We start from the raw sequence: 21,977 nt of genomic DNA, 5'->3' as shown, positions 1-21,977 counted from the left end.
AGAAAAATGTTACTTTGGTGGGTTTGGATGTAACTTGTAAGAGTTAGTTTTTTTTTTTTTTTTTTTTTTTTTTTTTTTTTTTTTTTTTTTGCAAATTACAGACAAATGCCTTGGACACTTTTTTCTTTTCTGTAAGTTAACTGATTCACCGAACGTATCTGACATATGAGTAACTTGTCTCTATATTCTACTCGGTTATACACGTTTTACAATCTTTTCCATTAACCTTGAACGACAAGAACACGAACACAAAAACATCCACATAGGTATGACAGTTAAAATTCCTAACCTCCCCCACGGGGAATCGAACCCGGGACCACATACACCTGAGGCACATGTGCTAGCCACTAGACCAGCGGGAAGAACAAATAAAATGTATTTTGTAGTGTCTGAAGTTTATAGCTATTTCACCCTGTTGTAGTATGTTTATTGATTTTTTAATGTTTACCGTATTCGTTACTTTGAGGAATGATATATATTATTGATATAGGTTTTATTACATATTCGGCCATAAATATTATATAAATTATCAGAATTATTCATGATCTTCCATGGAAATTCACTGGTGCATGCGCAGTAGACAGACAGTGTAATTGGAAGATGAGTTCAACAGAGATTATAGGGCTATATTCCGCCGATTATATTTTATTTAATAACTATTTAGAAGAGATAACGAAAACGAGCCTACATAATGAAGATGGAATTTCCGTAGAAGATAGAATGGTGAGGTGTATACGGTTTGGGGTTGATATGGTTGTTGTTGTAGAATCTAAAAAAAAAATTAATAAGATGTAGAAAACTTGAGAAAGGCTTGTGAAGAATATGGGATGAAAATAAATGTTAGAAAGACAAAATCCGTGGTGATTGAAACGAAGCGATCGGTGTGAAATATAGAAGTAGGAGCGGGAAAAAACAACAAGTGATTAGTTTTCGATATCTGAGTACTATTACTAGTGATGATTTGACATGCGAACGTGAAATAAAAGCAAGGATAGAAATGGCGAAAAGAGCCTTTAGGATGGAGGAAATAGTATTTTGAGGGGTATGGTGGCAGGGAAGAGAGGGAGAGGACGAATTAGACTATATAGAAACAGAATTAGGCTATTGGCGATATCAAAACAGAAAAATCGTATGTGAAGATGGAGAGGTTAACAGAAGATCGTGGAGCATGGCAGCTTCTCAGCTGCGGTAAGTGACCCGCTGGTAATGGCGGAATACTTCTGATATAATGATACTGATGATGCACAGTAGGAACAGAAATATCCACTTTACTGTCATTGCTAATACGAATCACAATGCAAATTTCTACAGGTTGTCAAAATACCTCGCTCTAAAAGCTGTAGAAAACTATCTGTTACTATGCGAGGGAAAATCATAGGTCGAGCAACAATTAGACAAATTGCCATTCAGATAGCTAGGGGTATGAGCTGTGACGAGAAAACAGTGAAGAAATTGATTTAGCGGTATGAAGAAGGTAGTGAATATTTCACATCTTGGCCAAGAAGTAGGAGACCAATAATAATAATAATAATAATAATAATAATAATAATAATAATAATAATAATAATAATAATAATAATAATAATAATAATAATCATCATCATCATCATCATCCCAGGAATTTATATTTATTTCCAGCAAAACTTTTGCATACCCTCCTAGTGCAATATGATGTTTTTGTAAAACGGCAATTATAAAATTGTCAAGCTGAATTTGAAAGTCATAATAAGTAGTGCTTTATTTACTTATTGCACAATTCTTTTATGCCAGTAGCTTTCGCCACATTACTCGCTCTTCATGCTTACTCAGGAGGAAGCTGCAGGTCCCTAGGTTGGGAACTACTGCTTTCCACCAAGGAATTCAGACAGCCTGTTAGAAATTTGCGTTCTGACCAACATCAGAAAATTGTGTTCTTCTGTTTCTACTGCGCATGCACCAGTGAATTTCCATGGAAGATCATGAATAATTCTGATAATTTATATAATATTTATGGCCGAATATGTAATAAAACCTATATCAATAATATATATCATTCCTCAAAGTAACGAATACGGTAAACATTAAAAAATCAATAGACATACTACAACAGGGTGAAATAGCTATAAACTTCAGACACTACAAAATACATTTTATTTGTTCTTCCCGCTGGTCTAGTGGCTAGCACGTGTGCCTCAGGTGTATGTGGTTCCGGGTTCGATTCCCCGTGGGGGAAGTTAGGAATTTTAACTGTCATACCTACGTGGATGTTTTTGTGTTCGTGTTCTTGTCGTTCAAGGTTAATGGAAAAGATTGTAAAACGTGTATAACCGAGTAGAAAATAGAGACAAGTTACTCATATGTCAGATACGTTCGGTGAATCAGTTAACTTAAAGAAAAGAAAATAGTGTCCAAGGCATTTGTCTGTAATTGTAAAAAAAAAAAAAAAAAAAACTCTTAAAAGTTACTTTCAAACCCACCAAAGTAACATTTTTCTTTTACCTGTTCTCGAAGTTCCTCTTCGTATTTCTATCTGATTCGATTAAATAGAGCTTCGAATAGAGACTATGTTGAATTCATTTATTGACTAAGCCTGAAATTCTGATAAAGATATGGCTATGATTTTACTACTACTACTACTACTATTATTATTATTATTATTATTATTATTATTATTATTATTATTATTATTATTATTATTATTATTATTATTATTATTATTATTATTATTATTATTATTATTTAAAATACGAAGTTTCAAATCAGGCGATGCAATGTTTACGTAAACTAAATGATAATTTATTTGATAATATTTACTAGTCAATTATACATTTGTGAGGTTTTGCTTTGGGAAATTAAGTGCATACAACATTGCATAGTAAGAGTATTACAATAAAAATATATTATTAAAAATATTGATTAAGTAATTGGAGTTAAACATGCTTTCCAGTAGGAACTATATATAGAGAGGATTTACTTTAAAATGTGATGCAAACGAATATTCGAGTTTTAATCCGAATAGAAATCGATAACTTACACAAGGATATTTACTTCATTAGTTGTATAAATCTTTATGCTTATCGTATTATAATTCTATTTAAAATTATGATTTTTCCATTTCAAAACGTAGAAGGAGAAATAAATATAATATTCTATTTGTTAAGGATACCTTTCAAACAGTGAAGATTTCAGGGCATGACCTGTCGGAGAATTTGAGATCCTGTCGACATAAATTTCCCCTTCGTGGCCATAAGTTATCTTCGATCATGCTCAAATGGACTAATAATGTTTTATCAGTTTTTTCTCATTCATATCTTGACCATTACCGGGGGAGAATCTTCTGAAATTGTCAATGCTTATAATTAGTTTTTCACTACAAATCAAAGGATAATAATGACATATTGAACATACTTAATATTTTGTTCTCAGCTGTGGATGTTAGATTAGCAATTCATATAATGTTCGCTTCTAATCGAATTTGAGAGAAAAGTAGTTTCCAAAGATTTATTCAAAGAAATGTTCTCAGTCCTCTGATGAAAATAGGAACACACTTTTAAGAAAAAAAAAAACAAAACCAATATTTTCTACAGGGTTTGAACACATAAACTTCTGATTGACAGACTAGTCACCCAAACCGCTCGACCAGTTCGTATGCCTTCAATAACGTCTTTTGACTTTTGTGTAAAGTGGTTTCCTGCTCCACACTTTTTTTTTTTATTTTGTTTGTTTGTTTATGTCGATACAACTATAAGTTTGTGGTGAATATTTGGACGTTACAGGTCTTGCAATGCATAAAAGGGTTTTTCGTATAAATTACATTCAATTTTATGTCCTAATAACTTATATACAACAGGTTGAATCTGTGAAATGATTGGGGTTGGAGTGATCGTAAATATTTTCATAGTTAGGAGCCTGGATATGCAAACCCGCTTAGCGTGGGGATTTACTTATGTGAAATTTGGTAGTAACGCATAGGAAACTAAATTTTAATATACCGGTACCCTAGTAGTATAGAAACGCACCAGATGGTACCTTACCAAAATAAACACCCTATGCCAAGGATTCAAACATTAACAATAATAAAAAAGATAATAATAAACATTTTAAAGAAATTCTTTCATTAATCAAGTCGCACTTAAAAGTAAAAAAAAAAAAAAAATGTTTATGCATGACAAAAAAATAAAAAATGGGATGCGCTCTAATATAGGCTTACAGTTACTTTATAAATTCTTAAAATGACGCGCACTATTCTTTTTATTTAGTCTTGCATAAACAAAATTATTTTTAACTTTTTAGTGCGAATTGATTAACAAAAGAATGTCTTTAAAAGGTGTTTTATCATTTTTTATTCATTAGACACATATTCCAAATCCTAAAGTGATATGCAACCAGGGAAACCAGGGCTGGTTCAAGGCTAATATTTATTTTAGAATAAAGAAGTTGAAAATAAAAATATATTAAAATTTGCTTTTAAAATAAATAGATATATTGCAAAGTATGAAAGTAACAATGGAATATTGTATTGTCACCGGACTTATGTCACTCTGCAACAGTTCTTACTTCTATGACGTCAAGAAATAAGTTCAATTTATACGAACACTAATTCAATGTTTGAAAAACACCTGTTATGTCCTTGTACACTCATGTACAAAATGATTGTTGCATATCTATAACTGTCTTCTTGTAAGAATATAATGTAATAATGATTTTGCTGGGTACTTTTAATACTGATACTAATTATGTGTACAATCGGGAAATGTATATGTGGTAAATTTCATAGGAAAATATTTATAAATACGAAAATTAGAATGACTAAACAAATGTTGCTAAATGGACGCGAAAGTTTTATTTTCGTTTTATTGCTCTTATTTACTGCTCTTTTGACATGAAATTTGCCACATACATATCTCTGCCGATTGTATACATACCAACATGATAAGAAATATCGGATGAATTCGTTATCAAATTATATTCCTACAACAACATATTTATAGACATGCAACAATAATTTTGGACATGAGTGTACCTTCCTAAAGAAGATGACACATGTTTTAATTATATTGTTAATGAAGTGGTCTATTTCCCAAAATAAAAAACAACACCAAGCAGGGCATATGCTCCGTCCTGTCCATCCAAGCCGGTTCCCCAGGACCCGGGTTCAATTCCCGGCGAGAGCTCATGTGGTTCGGATTCCACGTTAATCAGTAGGTCCACGTCTCATATAGCCTCGCTGCTGAACGGGACGTAAAACTCAAAATCAATCAATCAATCAATCCGGTTCCCAAGGCTGCATGTAATATTGCAGCCCTTTCCTGTTGTAATAGGAAAAGCTCAGGATGGTCATCCACTGGTATCGAACCCAGGACCATTCGAATGTGAAGAGAGAGGGTAAATCTGGTGGTCATATTTTGAAAAGAAAATAAGGAAATAAATCCCACTAGAAAAGAGTCACATTGTCAATACATTTCAGATCTTTGCCTGGGTTTTCTGCCTTTAAGTTGAAAGTTTTTTTTTTAACCACGATGGCCCTAAATAAATTAGAATAGTTTTATTGACTCTCCCGTTTTTTTTTTTTTTTTTTAATATTGGCATGGTTTTTCATTTTATATCAGACTCTTCTCGCACTATTCTGTTATTTACCATAGGTAGAATCCTTTGAGAAAGAGATGTTTGTAACCGTCGTAGATATTTGAGTGGCTCTCTAGACACGGAGCTGACGGCTGATAATCATGTTGGTCCCTCTTATTTATTTTTTTCTTCAGTTCTGTTTCTCTTTTAGCCAAAAGAAAGGAATTTCACTCTTCTGCCCCATTTCCAGCCGTAACCATCCCCTCCTGCGCTGTCCAACTTTGACCACATGCAGGGGAAAACGAAGGAAAAGGAGGGGTGCCATTTGCTTTGACGGCATTTCAGCAACAACCCCATCTGTTGCCAAAATAAGGAAACACTTTGCACTGCAAAGAGAAGCAGGAAGGCTGATAGATCCTCGATATGTCAAGGTCACTTGACTCCTGCCGACTCTTAAGTACTCACCAACTACCTCTATAAAAATTGTTGCGAAAGTGCCGCAGGAATCTGAAAGCTATATTTTTGGATAGGACACTTATTAGTTTCTAAGTGAAGTCTTGACCCGACTACGGTAAGTCCCATAATTTTGAAACTATGGACCTTCAAAGTTCATTTTTACATGTTTTCGGCAGCCTATAACTCCGAAAGGAAGCATTTGTGCACCCAGATTGGTCTATACTTTTTGTCATATCTTGGAGTCAGGAATCACCTTCCAAACGTTGTCGGTGTTGTTTTGAAACACCCTGTATATATACAGGGTGTAACATATGTATGACCAAAAGTGACGAGCTGATTGCGGACATCCAAATAAGTAAAAATGTTCCTGTAAACATGGGTCCGATGACGCTTCGTTTCCGAGATACAGGGTGTTCAATATCGAGTCCCTCCAATGGCTCACTATGGGAAAGTAAAGGAAAATGTTCAATATTACAGGAATAATACAATCAAGTGGAATTAATTTATACTAACATAGGTAATGAAACTAGTCAACATTTGAGGTTATTGGGTTGTCAAGTTGCCAACGTGGTGCAAAATGTTGTGTTTTTAAATAGCGCTAAACGTCCACACGTTAGCATGTTATTGCTGACATCAAAACGTTCCTAAACAATGAGGCAGATTCCATTTCTTTTCCGAATACCGTTCTCAATCACTTATGTTTGAAAACTTGCAATAGTTGTGATCTATGAACCGTTGTTTACTATTGTGAACCGTTAATTGACTTCTCACTTGGATGCCTTGTCTTTCGAAAACGAAGCGGAATCTACCCCATGTTTAGAAACGTTTTGATGTCAATAATATGCTAACGTGTGGACGTATAGTGCTATTTAAAAACATAACATTTTGTACCATGTTGGAAACATTGACAATCCAATAACCTCAAATGCTGATTAGTTTCATTCCCTATGTTAGTATAAATGTAATTACACAGACATAATTCCACTTGATTGTATTATTCCTGCAATATTGAACATTTCTGTTTACTTTCCCATAGTGAACCATAGGAGGGTCGACATTTGAACACCCTGTATCTCTGAAACGAAGCGGCTTCGGACCCATGTTTAAAGGAACATTTTTACTTATTTGAATGTTCACAATCACCTCGTAACTTTTAGCCATGTATTTATGTTACACCCTGTATATATATATATATATATATATATATATATATATATATACAGGGTGTTTCAAAACAACACCGACGACGCTTGGGGAGTGATTCCTGACACCAAGATATGTCAAAAAGTATAGACAAACCTCTGTGCAGAAATCCGTCATTTCGGAGTTATAGGCTGCCGAAAACATGAAAATATGAACTTTAAAGGCCCATAGCTCCAATAATATGGGACCTATCGTAGTCGGATCAAGACTTCACTTAAGAACTAGTATGTGCGCTATCCAAAAATACATGTTTCAGAATCCAGTGGTACTTCTGCAACAATTTTTATCGAGGTAATTGGTAAATACTTCAAATTATATGCCCGTAGCAAAACTACTTCTATAAAAATTGTTGCTTGAGTACCTTAGGATTCTGAAACATGGATATTTGGATAGGGCACATACTAGTTCCTAAACAAAGTCTTGACCCGACTACGGTAGGTCCCACACTTTTGGACCTTTGGACTTTAGGTCCCATACTTTAAACTTCATTTTTTAATGTTTTCGGCAGCCCATAACTCCGAAATGACGGATTTCTGCACCCAGATTGATCTATACTTTTTGTCTTATCTTGGTGTAACTAATCATATGTCGGTGTAACTAATAATATGTCTCCTAAACGTTGTCGGTGTTGTTTTGAAATACCCTATATATATATATATAGTGGCGGATCCAGGATATGATCAAGGGAGGGGCTAAACCATAATTTGCTGTTTTATCCAGCGTAAAGTAGAATTGAAGCCCATTTTACCCAGTGTAAACCTGAGCGTCAAGGGGGGCTATAGCCTCTTAGCCCCCCCTTGGATCCGCCCTTGTATATATATATATATATATATATATATATATATATACTATTATTACATATGGATTCTTAAAGATTCACGAATTTACTTATTATACATTTAATTTTACGCATACAAATTCTTTTGCACATATTCTTCAACCAAGTAAAGGCAGTATTCTATCAAGTACCTTTTAAGTAAGATTCTAAAGCTGTTTACAGAGACCTGATAGTTTTATATATGATGAAAGTAGATTGTATAATAGAGTACTTTTGTCAGTAACTGATTTATTGTATATATTTATGCCGTATCTGTGAATGTCTTTGTTAACGATAAATTCACTACTATATCTTTTCATATATATTAATATTTCGAACAAATACATTGAGGGAAGATTCATTACTTAAAGTTCCTTAAAAACATTTCTGCAAGGAGAATTCCATTATATTCCTGCTAGTGTCCTTACCACTTTCTTCTGAAGTCTAAAGATGACAACTTTATTCCGAATAGGAAGGTTATCGTGGATTCAGATTTGCGCACCAAACATATTACTAAATCTTATCTTTGTCATAAAAGTATTATAAATATTAGCCGCAGTATTACAGTATTTGTATCTAAACATTGCTTTACAGATTTGTGAAGTAGTCCATGAAAATTTTATGCCGACAAACGTGAATAGCAAACTTCTGTAACTATATTAAAATATAAACAAACAAATTAGCCATCATATCAAGTAATAATAATAATAATAATAATAATAATAATAATAATAATAATAATAATAATAATAATAATAATAGTAATAATTGAGCGATAGGGTAACGAGAAAATGAAATCTGTAAAACCAAGGATTGGAGGTTCTAATTCACCGTATAATAATATTTTCCTACATAAATGAAATTATAAAATAATTTTAAAAAATGATACATAGAAAAGGCTCGAATAAGTCTGAAAAAAAAAAATTTAAATAGTCTTACAGTGTCGCCATACACACCAGGGAACAACTTGGTTCACGTGAAAAATATAGGTTTGACGAAACAGCGGTTGTTAGTCTTTGATGGAAGATGAAATATAGAAAAGAAATCGTGACCCTTGAATGCAATAGCGAGCCAGAAGCTTATCAAGAGGAAGGCTCATACAAATAAGCATATATACAAATCTCGAAAAGTGCAATGCACCAGGTCGCCATGGCGACTGGAAATACGAGTCTGGCGCCTATCTAGTTTAAAGCTAAAATATGTACGACTACGTATCAAATTGGTCGTCATGTTGCTACTGGTTATTAAATATTTGTTTGATGATAGGCATTTGCATAAATTACATCCATCTGTGCGAGAAAAATGGCGATCAAACTTTTTGATTTGGTTATTGGATTCAGACCTTAAATTTCGTGGCCTGTCCATAATACAGGGCCTGGCAAAAGAGTGTTACCACTGGTATGCGATATTTTCTTTTTTCTTTTTAGATATATTTCGTGATACACTCTATACCGCATGACATGTGTTCAAAGGTCATGGACTGTATGGGCGACAGAACACTCATATGTATTAACACTTGTGGTTCACAGGTTGAAGGAGTATATTAAGTGTGTATGTATTTCAAACTCTTCCCTATCAGTGGTAACAATTTTTTTGCCAACCTCTATATATAGGAAAGTATTATATTGAAGTTACTACATAACTAGCCTTAAAAGGTCAGAAATATAATGTTTGAAGCGAACAGGGCCACGTACAGGCCCAAATCGACACACACTAGCGTCCAAGGTTATATTTCAGGATCCTCCCCATCGCAGAGTAAATGTAGTTCATGTGTTGTAAATTATAATGACTAAATTGTCGTTGACAGTAGATTCAGTATATATTCATGGCTATATAAAATAAATGCATGTTTATACGGCAGGATTACCCGAGAAGAGAAACATATTAATTATAGTATATAATACAGAAACGACCACATAGGGAATTTCTACCACAATAAATCAATTTATTCTGCGATATCTAAGTATCCCAGTCAAATAGTAGAGAGCCAACTCTGAGTAGTAGTAGTAGTCTGAAGAAGGAAGTGATATACTTCCGAAACTGTAACATTTCTAGTTAATTTATAATAAAGATTATTGACAGCCTTGTAAGAAAGTTGTATTTAGTTTGTGTAACAAATTCCATTTAATTTCAAAGCTTCCCATCAACAGATAGTTACAGTGAACATGAAAATAACAACAGAATAAAAAAATGTAAAAATATATTAACGGTATTAATGTTTCCATCTTTGAAGCAGAGTATCGCTGCTTTGTGTGTACCCACCACTAGCACCATATTATAAATGCAGTTTTATGAAGCTGTTTAGAAAACATTGCATTTGAAAAAGCTACAGGAAAGCACTTTCATTAAAAAATCAAGAAATCAAATTAAGTAATTTACACATTTTATATATATATATATATATATATATATATATATATATATATATATATATATACAGGGTGGGCCATTTTAATTAATCCACGGAAATATCTGAAAAATGATAAAACATAGAAGAAATGTTTGAAGTACACGTTATATATTGCTAAGGGGGAAAGCCATTTCCGCCAAAAGTACCCCTCCCCACCCCCGGAAATGGGGGTAACGGGGGGTAACTTTGAAATGTCAAATGGGAACGTGGGTCGAGTAATACCTCGTTCGAAAGGACTTAGAAAACTAAGTAACGCTGTACCAAAATTTGTTTCATATGGAGCACCAGTTTCAAAATGGCCACCATGATATAGTTCGGAAACTCCAGTAGCCGTAGTATGAAAACCATGGGAGGTAAATGAATGGAACAAAATTATAATACGTAAATATCATAGGGCATATCGAATGGTGTGGTCCCTGTGATCCCAGTGGCCTCCCTGAAGGGGTCTTGGGGGCTAACTTCAAGATTTCAAATAGTAACATGAGGCGAGTGGTACCTCGTTCGATAAATCTTGCAAAATCAAACATCTTGCAGGAGAAAACGATTGAGGTGAAATGGCAGTGTTCTCAAAAGGCCGCCGAAACATAGTATCAGTGTCAGAGAAAAGGTTTAGTATCCGTAGTATGAAAGCAATTGAAGATAAATCAATAGAAGAAAAAATGGAGTAGGTAACTGACGTAAGGCACATCGAGAGGTGTTCTAGGGGTGACTCCACTGAAAGGTAACCGGAGCCAACTTAAAAATTTCAAATAGCAACTTGAAGCGAGTAACATCATGTTACATAGACAAATGAATATCAAACAGCTTCTGTAAGAATATTTTCGACATGAGACACCGTTTTCAAAATGATCGCCAAGACATAGTGAATGTGTCTAAGAAAACGTCTAGTGCCCATAGTATGAATACGGGTAGAAATAAATGAAAATAACGAAAATTAAATAGGAAAACCACGGAGGCGTTCCAAGGCTCGAGAATGATAAAAGTGTTAGAGTAAAATTGCCATAATGTGTAGAGAGATATCCAAGTCCTGCAAAATAATCTTTTCCTGTGCTCTGTATGTGAGTGGGGTGGAAAGTAACAGTGAAAGTTCAAATGAGAACTCTACTTTAATTCGGAAATTAAGGCTACCTTAGAAATAGGTATGGTATGGTTGAAACATTTGTTTGTAAGGATGACGCTGTAGTGACTAAAAAAGGTGAAATTTTATTTGAATGGTAACGCATATCTGTATGGCTAAGTATGATTTGATGCGAAAACAGAAGGAACGTTATATGAAAGAAGTTGTCGAATAATGCAGTTGCTGAAACTTACAAACGTGTGAATTTGCTACTCTCCGTCGCCACAGAAACTTTTATGCAATGCGTGCTGGTTATTCGAAAAGCATTTCGGGGATATACGTACACACTGTTTCGTCCCTCAAGCTCACAATATGACATGAGTGCTAATAGTTAATCAAAATGTAACTGTGGCCAAGGGCGCCCATGTTGTGGTTTCCAAGGGAGGCAAGAAAAAGCGACATTTCAAATATAGTTTCAAATTTTGCTGTAGCTATTCTAAAAATTCTATTGAGTTTTCGATATTCCGAAGCACAATTTCCTCTAGGGGGGCCAGAGCCCCCTGGCCCCCTTTATGGGCGCCCTTGACTGTGGCCATCCTCATTAACTGAGTGCACTAATTCAATATCCCTGAAGTCTGCTTTCCAAACAGCATTGGGTTGTCCGGTCGGACATTGAAATTTTGAAGCTAGCTCACAAGATCCCTTCAGGGAAGCCGCTGGGATCGCAGGGGTCACATCATTCGATATGCCCTATGATATTTACGTATTATAATTTTGTTCCATTCATTTACCTCCCATGGTTTTCATACTACGGCTACTGGAGTTTCCGAACTATATCATGGCGGCCATTTTGAAACTGGTACTCCATATGAAACAAATTTTGGTACAGCATTACTTAGTTTTCCAAGTCCTTTCGAACGAGGTATTACTCGACCCATGTTCCCATTTGACATTTCAAAGTTACCCTCCGTTACCCCCATTTCCGGGGGGTGGGGAGGGGTATTTTTGGCGGAAACGGTTTTCCCCCTTAGCAATATATAACGTGTACTTCAAACATTTCTTCTATGTTTTATCATTTTTCAGATATTTCCGTGGATTAATTAAAATGGCCCACTCTGTATATCAGACACTTTTTTAAGAAACCAATAAATCATATGTCGTTCAACAGCAGCACTATGCTATGAGCTACTCCGCTTTACCATAGTTTTCTCCTGAGCTCTCTTAAATAACACATTCTCTTCTCTAATTTCTCTGAGCTCGTTTAAACAAGAGCTGCAGCTACCCACTTGTCACAAACAAAACGTCACTCTGAAGCAACAGCTTTGTATGAAAGCTTATACTGCTATATTTTTATACCTTTCATTCCTGCTAGTTCTGCTAGGGGTGATGTCAGTGTCCAACTAACAGTGTAAAATAGCACGGCCAAACCTTTATTTCAGCCGATAAAAGCTACTTCGATTGTAAAATTCTCTTAGCGGAGGGTGGGAAAACCTACTCTATAGAAGAAACGAGACTTTAAATTTCCACTTTCAATTTAAAATTTCCCTAACATTTTAATAAAGTTAGCAGTTTCCAGAATTTTATAAATTGTACCAACTCTTTACTTTCTTTAGGTAAAGGCATCTCCTGTTCTGTTTCAGTACATTTAACTAATTATCTTTATTAAGAACTTCTGTATTTATAAGTACTTATTTATCTTGTATTTTTCTCTTAACTTTAATGCAAAATATTTACTGCGTGTATTGTTTCCACACACAAAAGGAAATAAATTGTACCTAATAAATGACAAAAAGTACGATAATGTATAAATTTTTATAGTATGTTTAATATTTATGCCAGTCATCAACTTAAAATCACATGTGTTTATTTTATTTGATTTAGATGTCATATCCAAGGCAGAGAAGAGAAGCGTATTAGTACATTTGGAAATACATGTAATTATAAAAATTGTATCGAACCTTTTTCTGATCCTACTCATTTAAAGGTACAATGTTCAACTCAGGAAAGTATCGAATCACTTGCGTGTAAATTATGTGACAAACCATCAGACAAGGGAAGAAGCTTAGTGAAACATTTATCAACCTACTCGGATATGAAAGTGCATTTTACTGAGCAAAATGACCAACCATATAACACAGATTTTGTTTCCGAAAATCACTCATTATCTTACGAGGAATATAGTGTGGCATGTGATAATGACAAGCCTACCACAGATCTGTATTCAACTGACACAGATGTGAAGCCTTATGTTTGTCAAGTATGTGGAAAGTCATATAGAAAAAAAAGTAAATTAAATATACATATGACAAATCATACAGGTGAGAGACCATATTCTTGTGATAAATGTGGGAGATCATTTAGTTGCAAAGAGTGGTTAAAGCAGCACTTATTAAATGAGCTTAAACCATACCATTGTGAGAAGTGTGCTCGATCATTTACTAAGAAAAGCGATTTGCAAAGACATCTGTTAGCACACAAAGGTGCGAAGCCACATCTTTGTGACGTATGCGGCACATCATTTACTAGGAAAGATAACCTGAAGAAACACTATCTAAATCATCTACACTATAAAATATTTAATTGTGACAAATGTGGAAGGTCATTTACCAGAAGCTACACATTGAAAAAGCATTTATTATCTCATACAGATACAAAATCGCATGTCTGTGGGGAATGTGGTAAATCCTTTAATCTGAAGTATAGTTTGACAAAACATTTAACAGCTCATTCAAGTGTAAAACCATTTACTTGTGTAGACTGCGGAAGGTCATTTCATCACAAAGAAACTTTAAAGTCTCATTTACAAACACATGCTGGTTTCTTACTATATTCTTGCGAAGAATGTGGTAAATCATTTATAAATAGAACTAACTTAAGAAACCATGTACTAATTCATTCAGAAGTGAAACCATATTCTTGTGATAAATGTGCTAAATCATTTCGTCATAAGCAAGGTCTAGTAGATCATTTATTGGTCCATTCAAAAGTGAAAGACTATTGTTGTGATAAATGCGGTAAATTATTTCGCCAGAAACAGTCATTAACACATCATTTTCAATCTCATTCGGACGTAAGAGCATATGTTTGCAGTGAGTGTGGGAAGTCATTTAGTTTGAAAAAGTACCTCTCTCATCATATGTCAATTCACAAAATGATCAAACCATAACACTCATGTGTATATATGGGTAATTCCTCGCTATTTTTTTAAATTTTAGCGTCAATGACATTCATTTTTTGAACTTCATATGGATATAAAGCCATTATATTTTTAAGATAGGGCCATATGCCCTCAATTATCCTGCAAAGTAATAACGGAGTTGTGTCACTGTTAACAGTGATATAGTCTCAAGTCACTACAATAGTAGAAAAATATGTCAAGACCGTCCCTTTTTTTGCATTTTTATAAAATGAATATATAAATGATCTGAACTATTACGAACGCAAATACCTTAGATAAATTCAAGCTTTCAATTTAGAACGTAGTGAATAACGATAAAATTAGTGAAGTGTGTTATTAACTCCTGGATTCCTTCATTTCCCTCAAAAGAACTCTTTAAATAATTTATTTTTTCTGTGGTAGAAAATAATTTCAAAAGATCTTAATATTGTCAGTATTATGTAGATATATACCGACAACAGTATGATTGAAGCATATCAGGTCTTAGCTCTTACACTATTTTACAGTTATGATTTATTTGTTCAAGATGGACGGTCTTGACTTGAAAGGGGCGGTCATGACTACTTACAGATAGGTCGTAACATAGGAAAATGGTTTTGACAAACATGACACTTGGGTTAAGTAAGTACCAAATAAATTATAAATTCCATGCTATATGTCTGAAATTTATGTTTGCTGTATACTACAGTTACCAACAGTGCTGTCAGTTTAATCCTATAAGGTATAACCTTGAAATATACTTTTCACACTATTTTCTTCAAAATTAATTTAGAATATTTTTCATTGTCTCTGTTATAAAAATAATCAGTTAAAAAAGATAAATGTATGCTAGAATTCTTTGATTATATTTTTCGCATGCTAGTCAAAATAATTTAGTATTACATTCAGTATGTTTTACGTTCAATCAACTAATATTGATAAATATAATTACTAAGAAATTCTTAAATATCTGGTAACAAAGCAAATCTTCGCTTTCTGGTTGTTGAAACGGGTGGATTCAATTTCTTAATAATGTCTTTGAAGGAATACACACACTCATCATTAGTCATTAGCCATTTGTACTTTTTTGAGTCTGTTGTGCTGGGATACATAACTTTGACTTTAACACCATCATGAAGTTCAGTGATTGTTCCTGAATAGCAAGTACCATCATACATAACAAGACTAAATTTATTTCTGTTAAACCTGAAAAGGTAAATAAATAAATAAAAAAATATGAGATTCAGGTTTAATTTAATTCAATGAGTCACACAAGATCAAATATTACCAATATTGCGCGCACAGTTATATATTAATTTTTTAACTATTTTGTTGAATATTTCATATTTTTGTCCTGGTTGAAACAAGACGTCACAACTTTGCAAGAAACTATGAATTGCATTGGACATCTCAAGGCTCGTTGAGAATGAAGTCCTGTACAACATAAGCACAATGGAATTAATAAGTAAATTTCTATATTCAGTTTTCTTTTAGCAAACTTAAGAAGTTAAAACTGTAAGTTGCCATTCGGAGCCCCGGGGCTTCAATGTCGGCACCAGTTAATATTAGTGATAGAACTGGTGTTTCTCAGGGAAAGGATTGTTTGGTGTATTATTATAATGTGGAACCCTATTTCCACCTTCTGTTCATTCACTTTCTTTCCCTTGTCCGTCCAAATTGAGACGAATCTATTGTCTAGTGTGCTACACAGCCCGGATCTATAAAATAAGTTCAATATTTCCTCCTGATCGATACTGAATTAAGTAACAGAACTGAGTAATGAACTGAGAACCGACTTACTTTTAGAGTCGAATAGTTGCGTTGCGGCTCTTGAAGTTACACAGTGCTCAACTTCGTCACAGGCAAGGGTATCAACAAATTCATCCTTGTGAAAACCATCCTGATTGGTTTTAAGGCATTTCCTTTCTCGTTGTGAGTTTTGCTTGGTCACTTTCAGATTAGACTCATGTGCCCGATGAGAAACCAGAGGAAAGCGGTTGCAAGTTTCTGTGAGTGCACAACGAAGACAAGTTAATGTTCTGAGATTCAGAAAATCTTCATCCCCCTCTTGCAGACCAAACAACTTGATGCACAGATAAGATTCTTGAAATCAGTGGAACTTCAACTTTTTTAGAAATTTATCAACTTGAGCAATATCTTCACTTGACACTATGAAAGACACAACATTAACGTGTTCGATGCTGGAAAGGAAGTAATTTTCGTTGAGGATATCTTTGCCAGAGGCAACTACTTTATCGGCAGTACGTTTCATAAATCTACCTACCCCGTCAGCAACACTGTTGCCATGACCTGCTTCGGAAAACGTCCATGAAACTTGTTGGCATCCGAATTCCTTGACAATAATTGGAAGAAGATGCAGGCATTTCCTGTTTCGATACTGAGAGAGAGGTCTATCGGAGCGTACGTGCAACACTTGAACATGGGGCCACATGTGATTTATATTATTCAAAATTGGTTTTAGGTGGGCCCATATGGCGCTTGGGTCATGTAAGTTTTCAGAAACAGTACAGAATGATTTTATTATTATTATTATTATTTCTTCAGCGCCTTTATAATAGCACACATTGGGTATGAAGAGTCAATTGAGGTTTAGATTAACCAAAATGAGCAGCTTGAATTTCAGAAGCATATTTGCAGCTGTAATTTTCTGAAAAGTTACTCACAATAGGCACTTCATTAGGTTGCATGTTGTTCAACAATATTTGAAACGTACTGGTCTGGTGGACCGTAGAAGCTGCATTTTCTTTCATAATACAACGAAATGTTTTGACCCTCCAATAGTATAAAACCGATTTATCTTCTTTGTCAACCATTGGTTGTAGGTTATTGGTTTATTTTCGATTCCAGAGTCTTCTATTATCAGTTTATTTGATTTGCAATTTGTGCAGATATTGTACATGCAATGAGAAGATTCTGAATCACACTTAAGTGATTGTACTAAATTCTTCATTTCTGGGTTTGGAACAAGCGACAGATTATGAAACTTTCTAACCATAAATTTGAAATTTTCACATCTTTTACAGAGACACATTTGTCTATCTTGTACTTCTCTCCTGACTATCCAGAAAGGCTTCATAACAGAATAATAAGACAAGGATCATTTCTTGATTGTACTGCAAACCTTTCTGTGGAGGTTTCGTATTGTATTTAAAAATTCTCTCTTCTGTTTCTTTACTTTTGATGTAGTTATTGTATCTTTTTTTCCCGATAAAATTTATGAATGCAAATCGTCTTCAAGGAAACGAATTATAAGAACTCTGTCTTCTTCATATTTCTTTTCATTTCGTCTCTGTCTCATATCATAAGTTCTTCTTCTTCCAAAAATATTACCATATTTGTGAAGCAGATATCTGAAGGTAGTTAGGGCAACTGACGACAAGTATCGATATCGCTTTAGCAATGGAGCATCCAAATTTCATGCCAACTGCTTTCTTGATTTCAAAAGAAGTGCTATTACTTTTCTTAAGCTGACTGAAGTGGTTTCACCGTATTCTAGCCTTTTTTCTAACACCTTCTGTACCTATAGATTTTTATTTATTTATTTATTTATTTATTTACTTTCGTCTTTGGGGTTGGAGAATACTGCTTCTTCGCTGTACTTTCAGCAAGCCTATAGTATCTTTTTTCCGCTTTTCTACTGACGCAATCAGTTTTTGAATCTGCTTCTGTGATTCCTTGAATTTCCTGTATGTTATAAACCTGTCTCTTCTTTCTTTCTTTCCTTTTTTACATGTTTACTGTTTATGCAAGCTGGTACTATGTTGATTGGAGTACTTAATGCTAATGGCACATCAGTAGAACCACATGATGATGTTGGTGCTGAAACCGGATTATCATTGTTCGAAACGTGGTCTGATAACTCATCTGAGGGAACATCCCTCTGGTTGATTGGTGAATCAGGAGGAGTATTCTCCACAAGCAACATCGCAGTTTTCAAAATTTGTTTCTGTCTCACGACTACGGTTATGAGACTCCCGCCATTTCTTCCTTTGGATTCTTGCTTCCCGTTCTGTCGTATCACTTATCTTCTTCAATTTTCCAGTTTCCCTTCTACACGCACTTCGTTTTCTTTCATATTGTCTTTGAGCTGTACTTTCTGGTGGATTTTGTTTGATCTTTTCTTTGTGCATTCTTTCTCGCGTCGCAGGCTTTTTTCTTTGTCGGACAGTTGTTCCAATTTACAATTGATAATATGATTCTCTTTCACATTTTCCACATTTGAATCACTTTTGTCAGCCTTGATGATTATAAGCACATGCTATGGACAGTTCATTTAATCTAATAGCCTACCAATGCAAGATTTGTTCTTCAATTAGATACCTGAAAAATAGTGAAAAGGAACCCTCTCGGTATCAAAGAATATTTCAAATTGTCATGTGATTTTCAGTCAAAAGTCAGACGAAGATTTAAAGATTAGTTATTTCCAGTGAGATGCGAAAAATACTAATTAAGTACGTTGTTTAATGTAAACATCAATCTGGACCGTTTGTTACATCATTTTACTGCATGAAACTCAGGACTTGTTTAAAGAGTGGCATGCCAAACTAATAGGCGGAACCACATAATTGTATGATTATCCAAGTCACTTTTTATCTGCCTTTGAATCTACGCACTTGGTCATAAATTTTGGCCGGATTAGACTTTAGCGTCTCTTTCAGCAACGAGGCTATATGAGACGTGGACTTCCGGAGCCTGAACCACTGTAATCGTTCAAATACTCCCCCACTGGGAAATAAAACTGGAACCCCGAACACATCCTAATAATTGGAAGTAAGTACTACGAAATGTATCTATTGCTACAATTGGAAATAAATGAACATTGTTACGCGTGTTTTCATCTTAATTTCACCTTTATATTGGTGCCTTATATTTCTTGGTCAAGACCGTTCAGTACTAATTACGACCGTCACCATCATTGCTTGTCAGAAGAGTGGAAGGTCTTGATGAGGACGGCCGTGACAAAACTTCCATTTTGGCATAAAACTGTCTTATATATTTCAGTTCAAACTTTCGTTTTTACTACGCCAATAGCTACCACTACAAAGAACAATTTCACGAGGGAAAAAAAACTGCATAAGCGTACTAAATTTTATTTTGAAAACACTTAAAACGGTCTTGACAGCAATAAAAACATGCATGAAATTTCCAACATAAGTTTTTTTACTTACCTGAAAAGAGCCACTTCTTTCACACAAATTTACATGTGCACCTTACACGCTGCCACCTTAGCTTCTCACATGATGTGCTCCTACCTGCACTGCTATCAGCACCTACATCAAATACGTATAGACGGGGAACTCATACAGGTATCTGACACTTGTAAATTTTTAGGGTTAAAATTAGACTCTAACATGGGATGATCACGTGAATGATTTGTTGAGGAAACTAAGCGCGAAAATATATCTTATACGTAAAGTTAGTAAGATTCTAACTACAGGAACCTTGAAAACAATTTATTTCGGGTTGATCCAGTCAATTCTATCGTATGGAATCATTTTCTGGGGTAATACCTGTTATGCGAAGAAAGTATTTACAATGCAGAAGAAAATGTTACGAATAATGTTATCAGTTCCGTTTCATACACCAACTAGGCCACTGTTTCAGAAACTTAAAATATTCCCATTGCCGTGTATATACATTCTCGAAACATCATTCATACATATGAATAAAAGAAACTTTCAACTCAATTCGGACCTACACCAATACAACACAAGAACAACCAATCATATTCATATAAAAAATTTCCATCTAACAAGAACTCAAAATTCGTTACACCACATGGGAACAAAACTTTATAATAAATTACCAGATCGTGTCAAACGAATGCCATTCTTGCAGTTTAAAAGACACCTCAATTACTGTTACTTAAACATCTTTTCTATGGTTTAGATGAATATCTTCAGTGTGATCTTTCTTTGTAATGTAAATATTCCAAGATTTATTTGAATTTTGAAATATATATAAAACAAGATACAATTTATATTTTCTCTAAAAATACACTTTTAGTTTAAGTTTTATTGTTACGTATATATTTTTATTATTATTATTATTATTATTATTATTATTATTATTATTATTATTATTATATATTGTATTATATATATATATATTTTAAATAATTGTATTATTAATTGTAGCGTTTCTCTTGTAATTATTATTATTATTAATTGTAATAGTAACTGTATCTCTTGAAGCCATGAACGCTAAGTTCTTACGGCGGAAAATGAAATAAACAGTAAATAAAGGGACGCTTTTGACAATTTTTTGGTGACAAAAAACAACTGATAACCAAAGCTCAACTATAAGAAAATTATTCAAGACTGGAAGTAAAAAATAAACAAGCAACTTAAACCAGTATTTATAAAGAATACATCTTCTTTGCGAACTCAAGGATTGTTGTACAGGAAACACTTGTACTTGAAAATTAACGCAAGAGACAGGGAAGGGTCATGATATATGAATGTCTTGCCTTTCATTAAAATACCAAAATCTATTTTAAATACGATTACTTACCATGTGTTTTGTAGGTAACCATATATCCCATCCAGGAAAAAAAGAATCAAAAACATACGCTTCATATACTTCTCAAAATTTTCAAGAGACTCAGATGTTAAAAAATAATAAGGAATTACCCATATATATATAGGGTAAGTCAAAATAAGTGTTACAGGCCAATATCTCGCGAACTATACATCATATAAGAAAAATATTTAGAGACAATGTACAATACAGAGGGGCCTAAGAAATGAGTCAAACATTAGTTTTCCCCACCCCCACCCCATTTTGGGGGGAGGGGGGTGAACGTGAAATTTTCAAATGGGAGCATAGGTCGAGTGATACCTCGTTCGAAAGAGATTGAAAAATTGAACAATTTTTGTAGGAAACAATTTTTTATATGGGACACCGTTTTCAAGATAGACCCCAAAATTGGTCCTGTAGCAGATTAAAGCGAATAATATACTCACTTTAGCCCTAATTCGTTACCATATATATTTAAATCATTAGATTATAACATTAAACATATCAACTAATGACTACTGACCATAAACATGAATTGTGTCCGGATTTGATAATTTATTCTTCTGTTTGTACAAACATTTTGCATTTATATCCGTCCATTTTATGTATCATCTCTATAATAATCTTTTCCATGACAACATGTCAATAAGAATGTTTTCTCTTTTCAACTATATGTATATGTTTGATTATTGCGCCTCTGATCATATTGACATAAACGGGTACAGATTGACAATACCATTATAATAAGAATATATCGTTGTATAAAATGTCGCCCAGAACGGGAATTCCGTAA

The 21,977-nt window shown here is 34.1% G+C and overlaps 1 protein-coding gene across 4 annotated transcripts in view; it reads left to right on the top strand.

Moving 5' to 3' along the window:
* The window catches only part of LOC145690785 (uncharacterized), a 51,698-nt gene extending 30,666 nt beyond the window's left edge, over nucleotides 1–21,032 (top strand). For all 4 annotated transcript variants that reach the window (XM_081766041.1, XM_081766042.1, XM_081766045.1 and 1 more), the window contains one exon: nucleotides 13,369–21,032. In XM_081766041.1, the coding sequence (XP_081622167.1) occupies nucleotides 13,369–14,653 (1,285 nt within the window). In that variant the 3' untranslated portion in view covers nucleotides 14,654–21,032. The remainder of the gene's footprint in view (nucleotides 1–13,368) is intronic.
* The last annotated feature ends 945 nt before the right edge of the window (nucleotides 21,033–21,977 follow it).

This window comes from Thermobia domestica, chromosome 7, assembly GCF_964235325.1.
Source record: "Thermobia domestica chromosome 7, izTheDome1.hap1.1, whole genome shotgun sequence".
In the NCBI taxonomy this organism is placed as follows: Eukaryota; Metazoa; Arthropoda; class Insecta; order Zygentoma; family Lepismatidae; genus Thermobia; species Thermobia domestica.
Note: the sequence above shows the minus strand (reverse complement) of the source record. Positions and strands in the feature narration are given on the sequence as shown.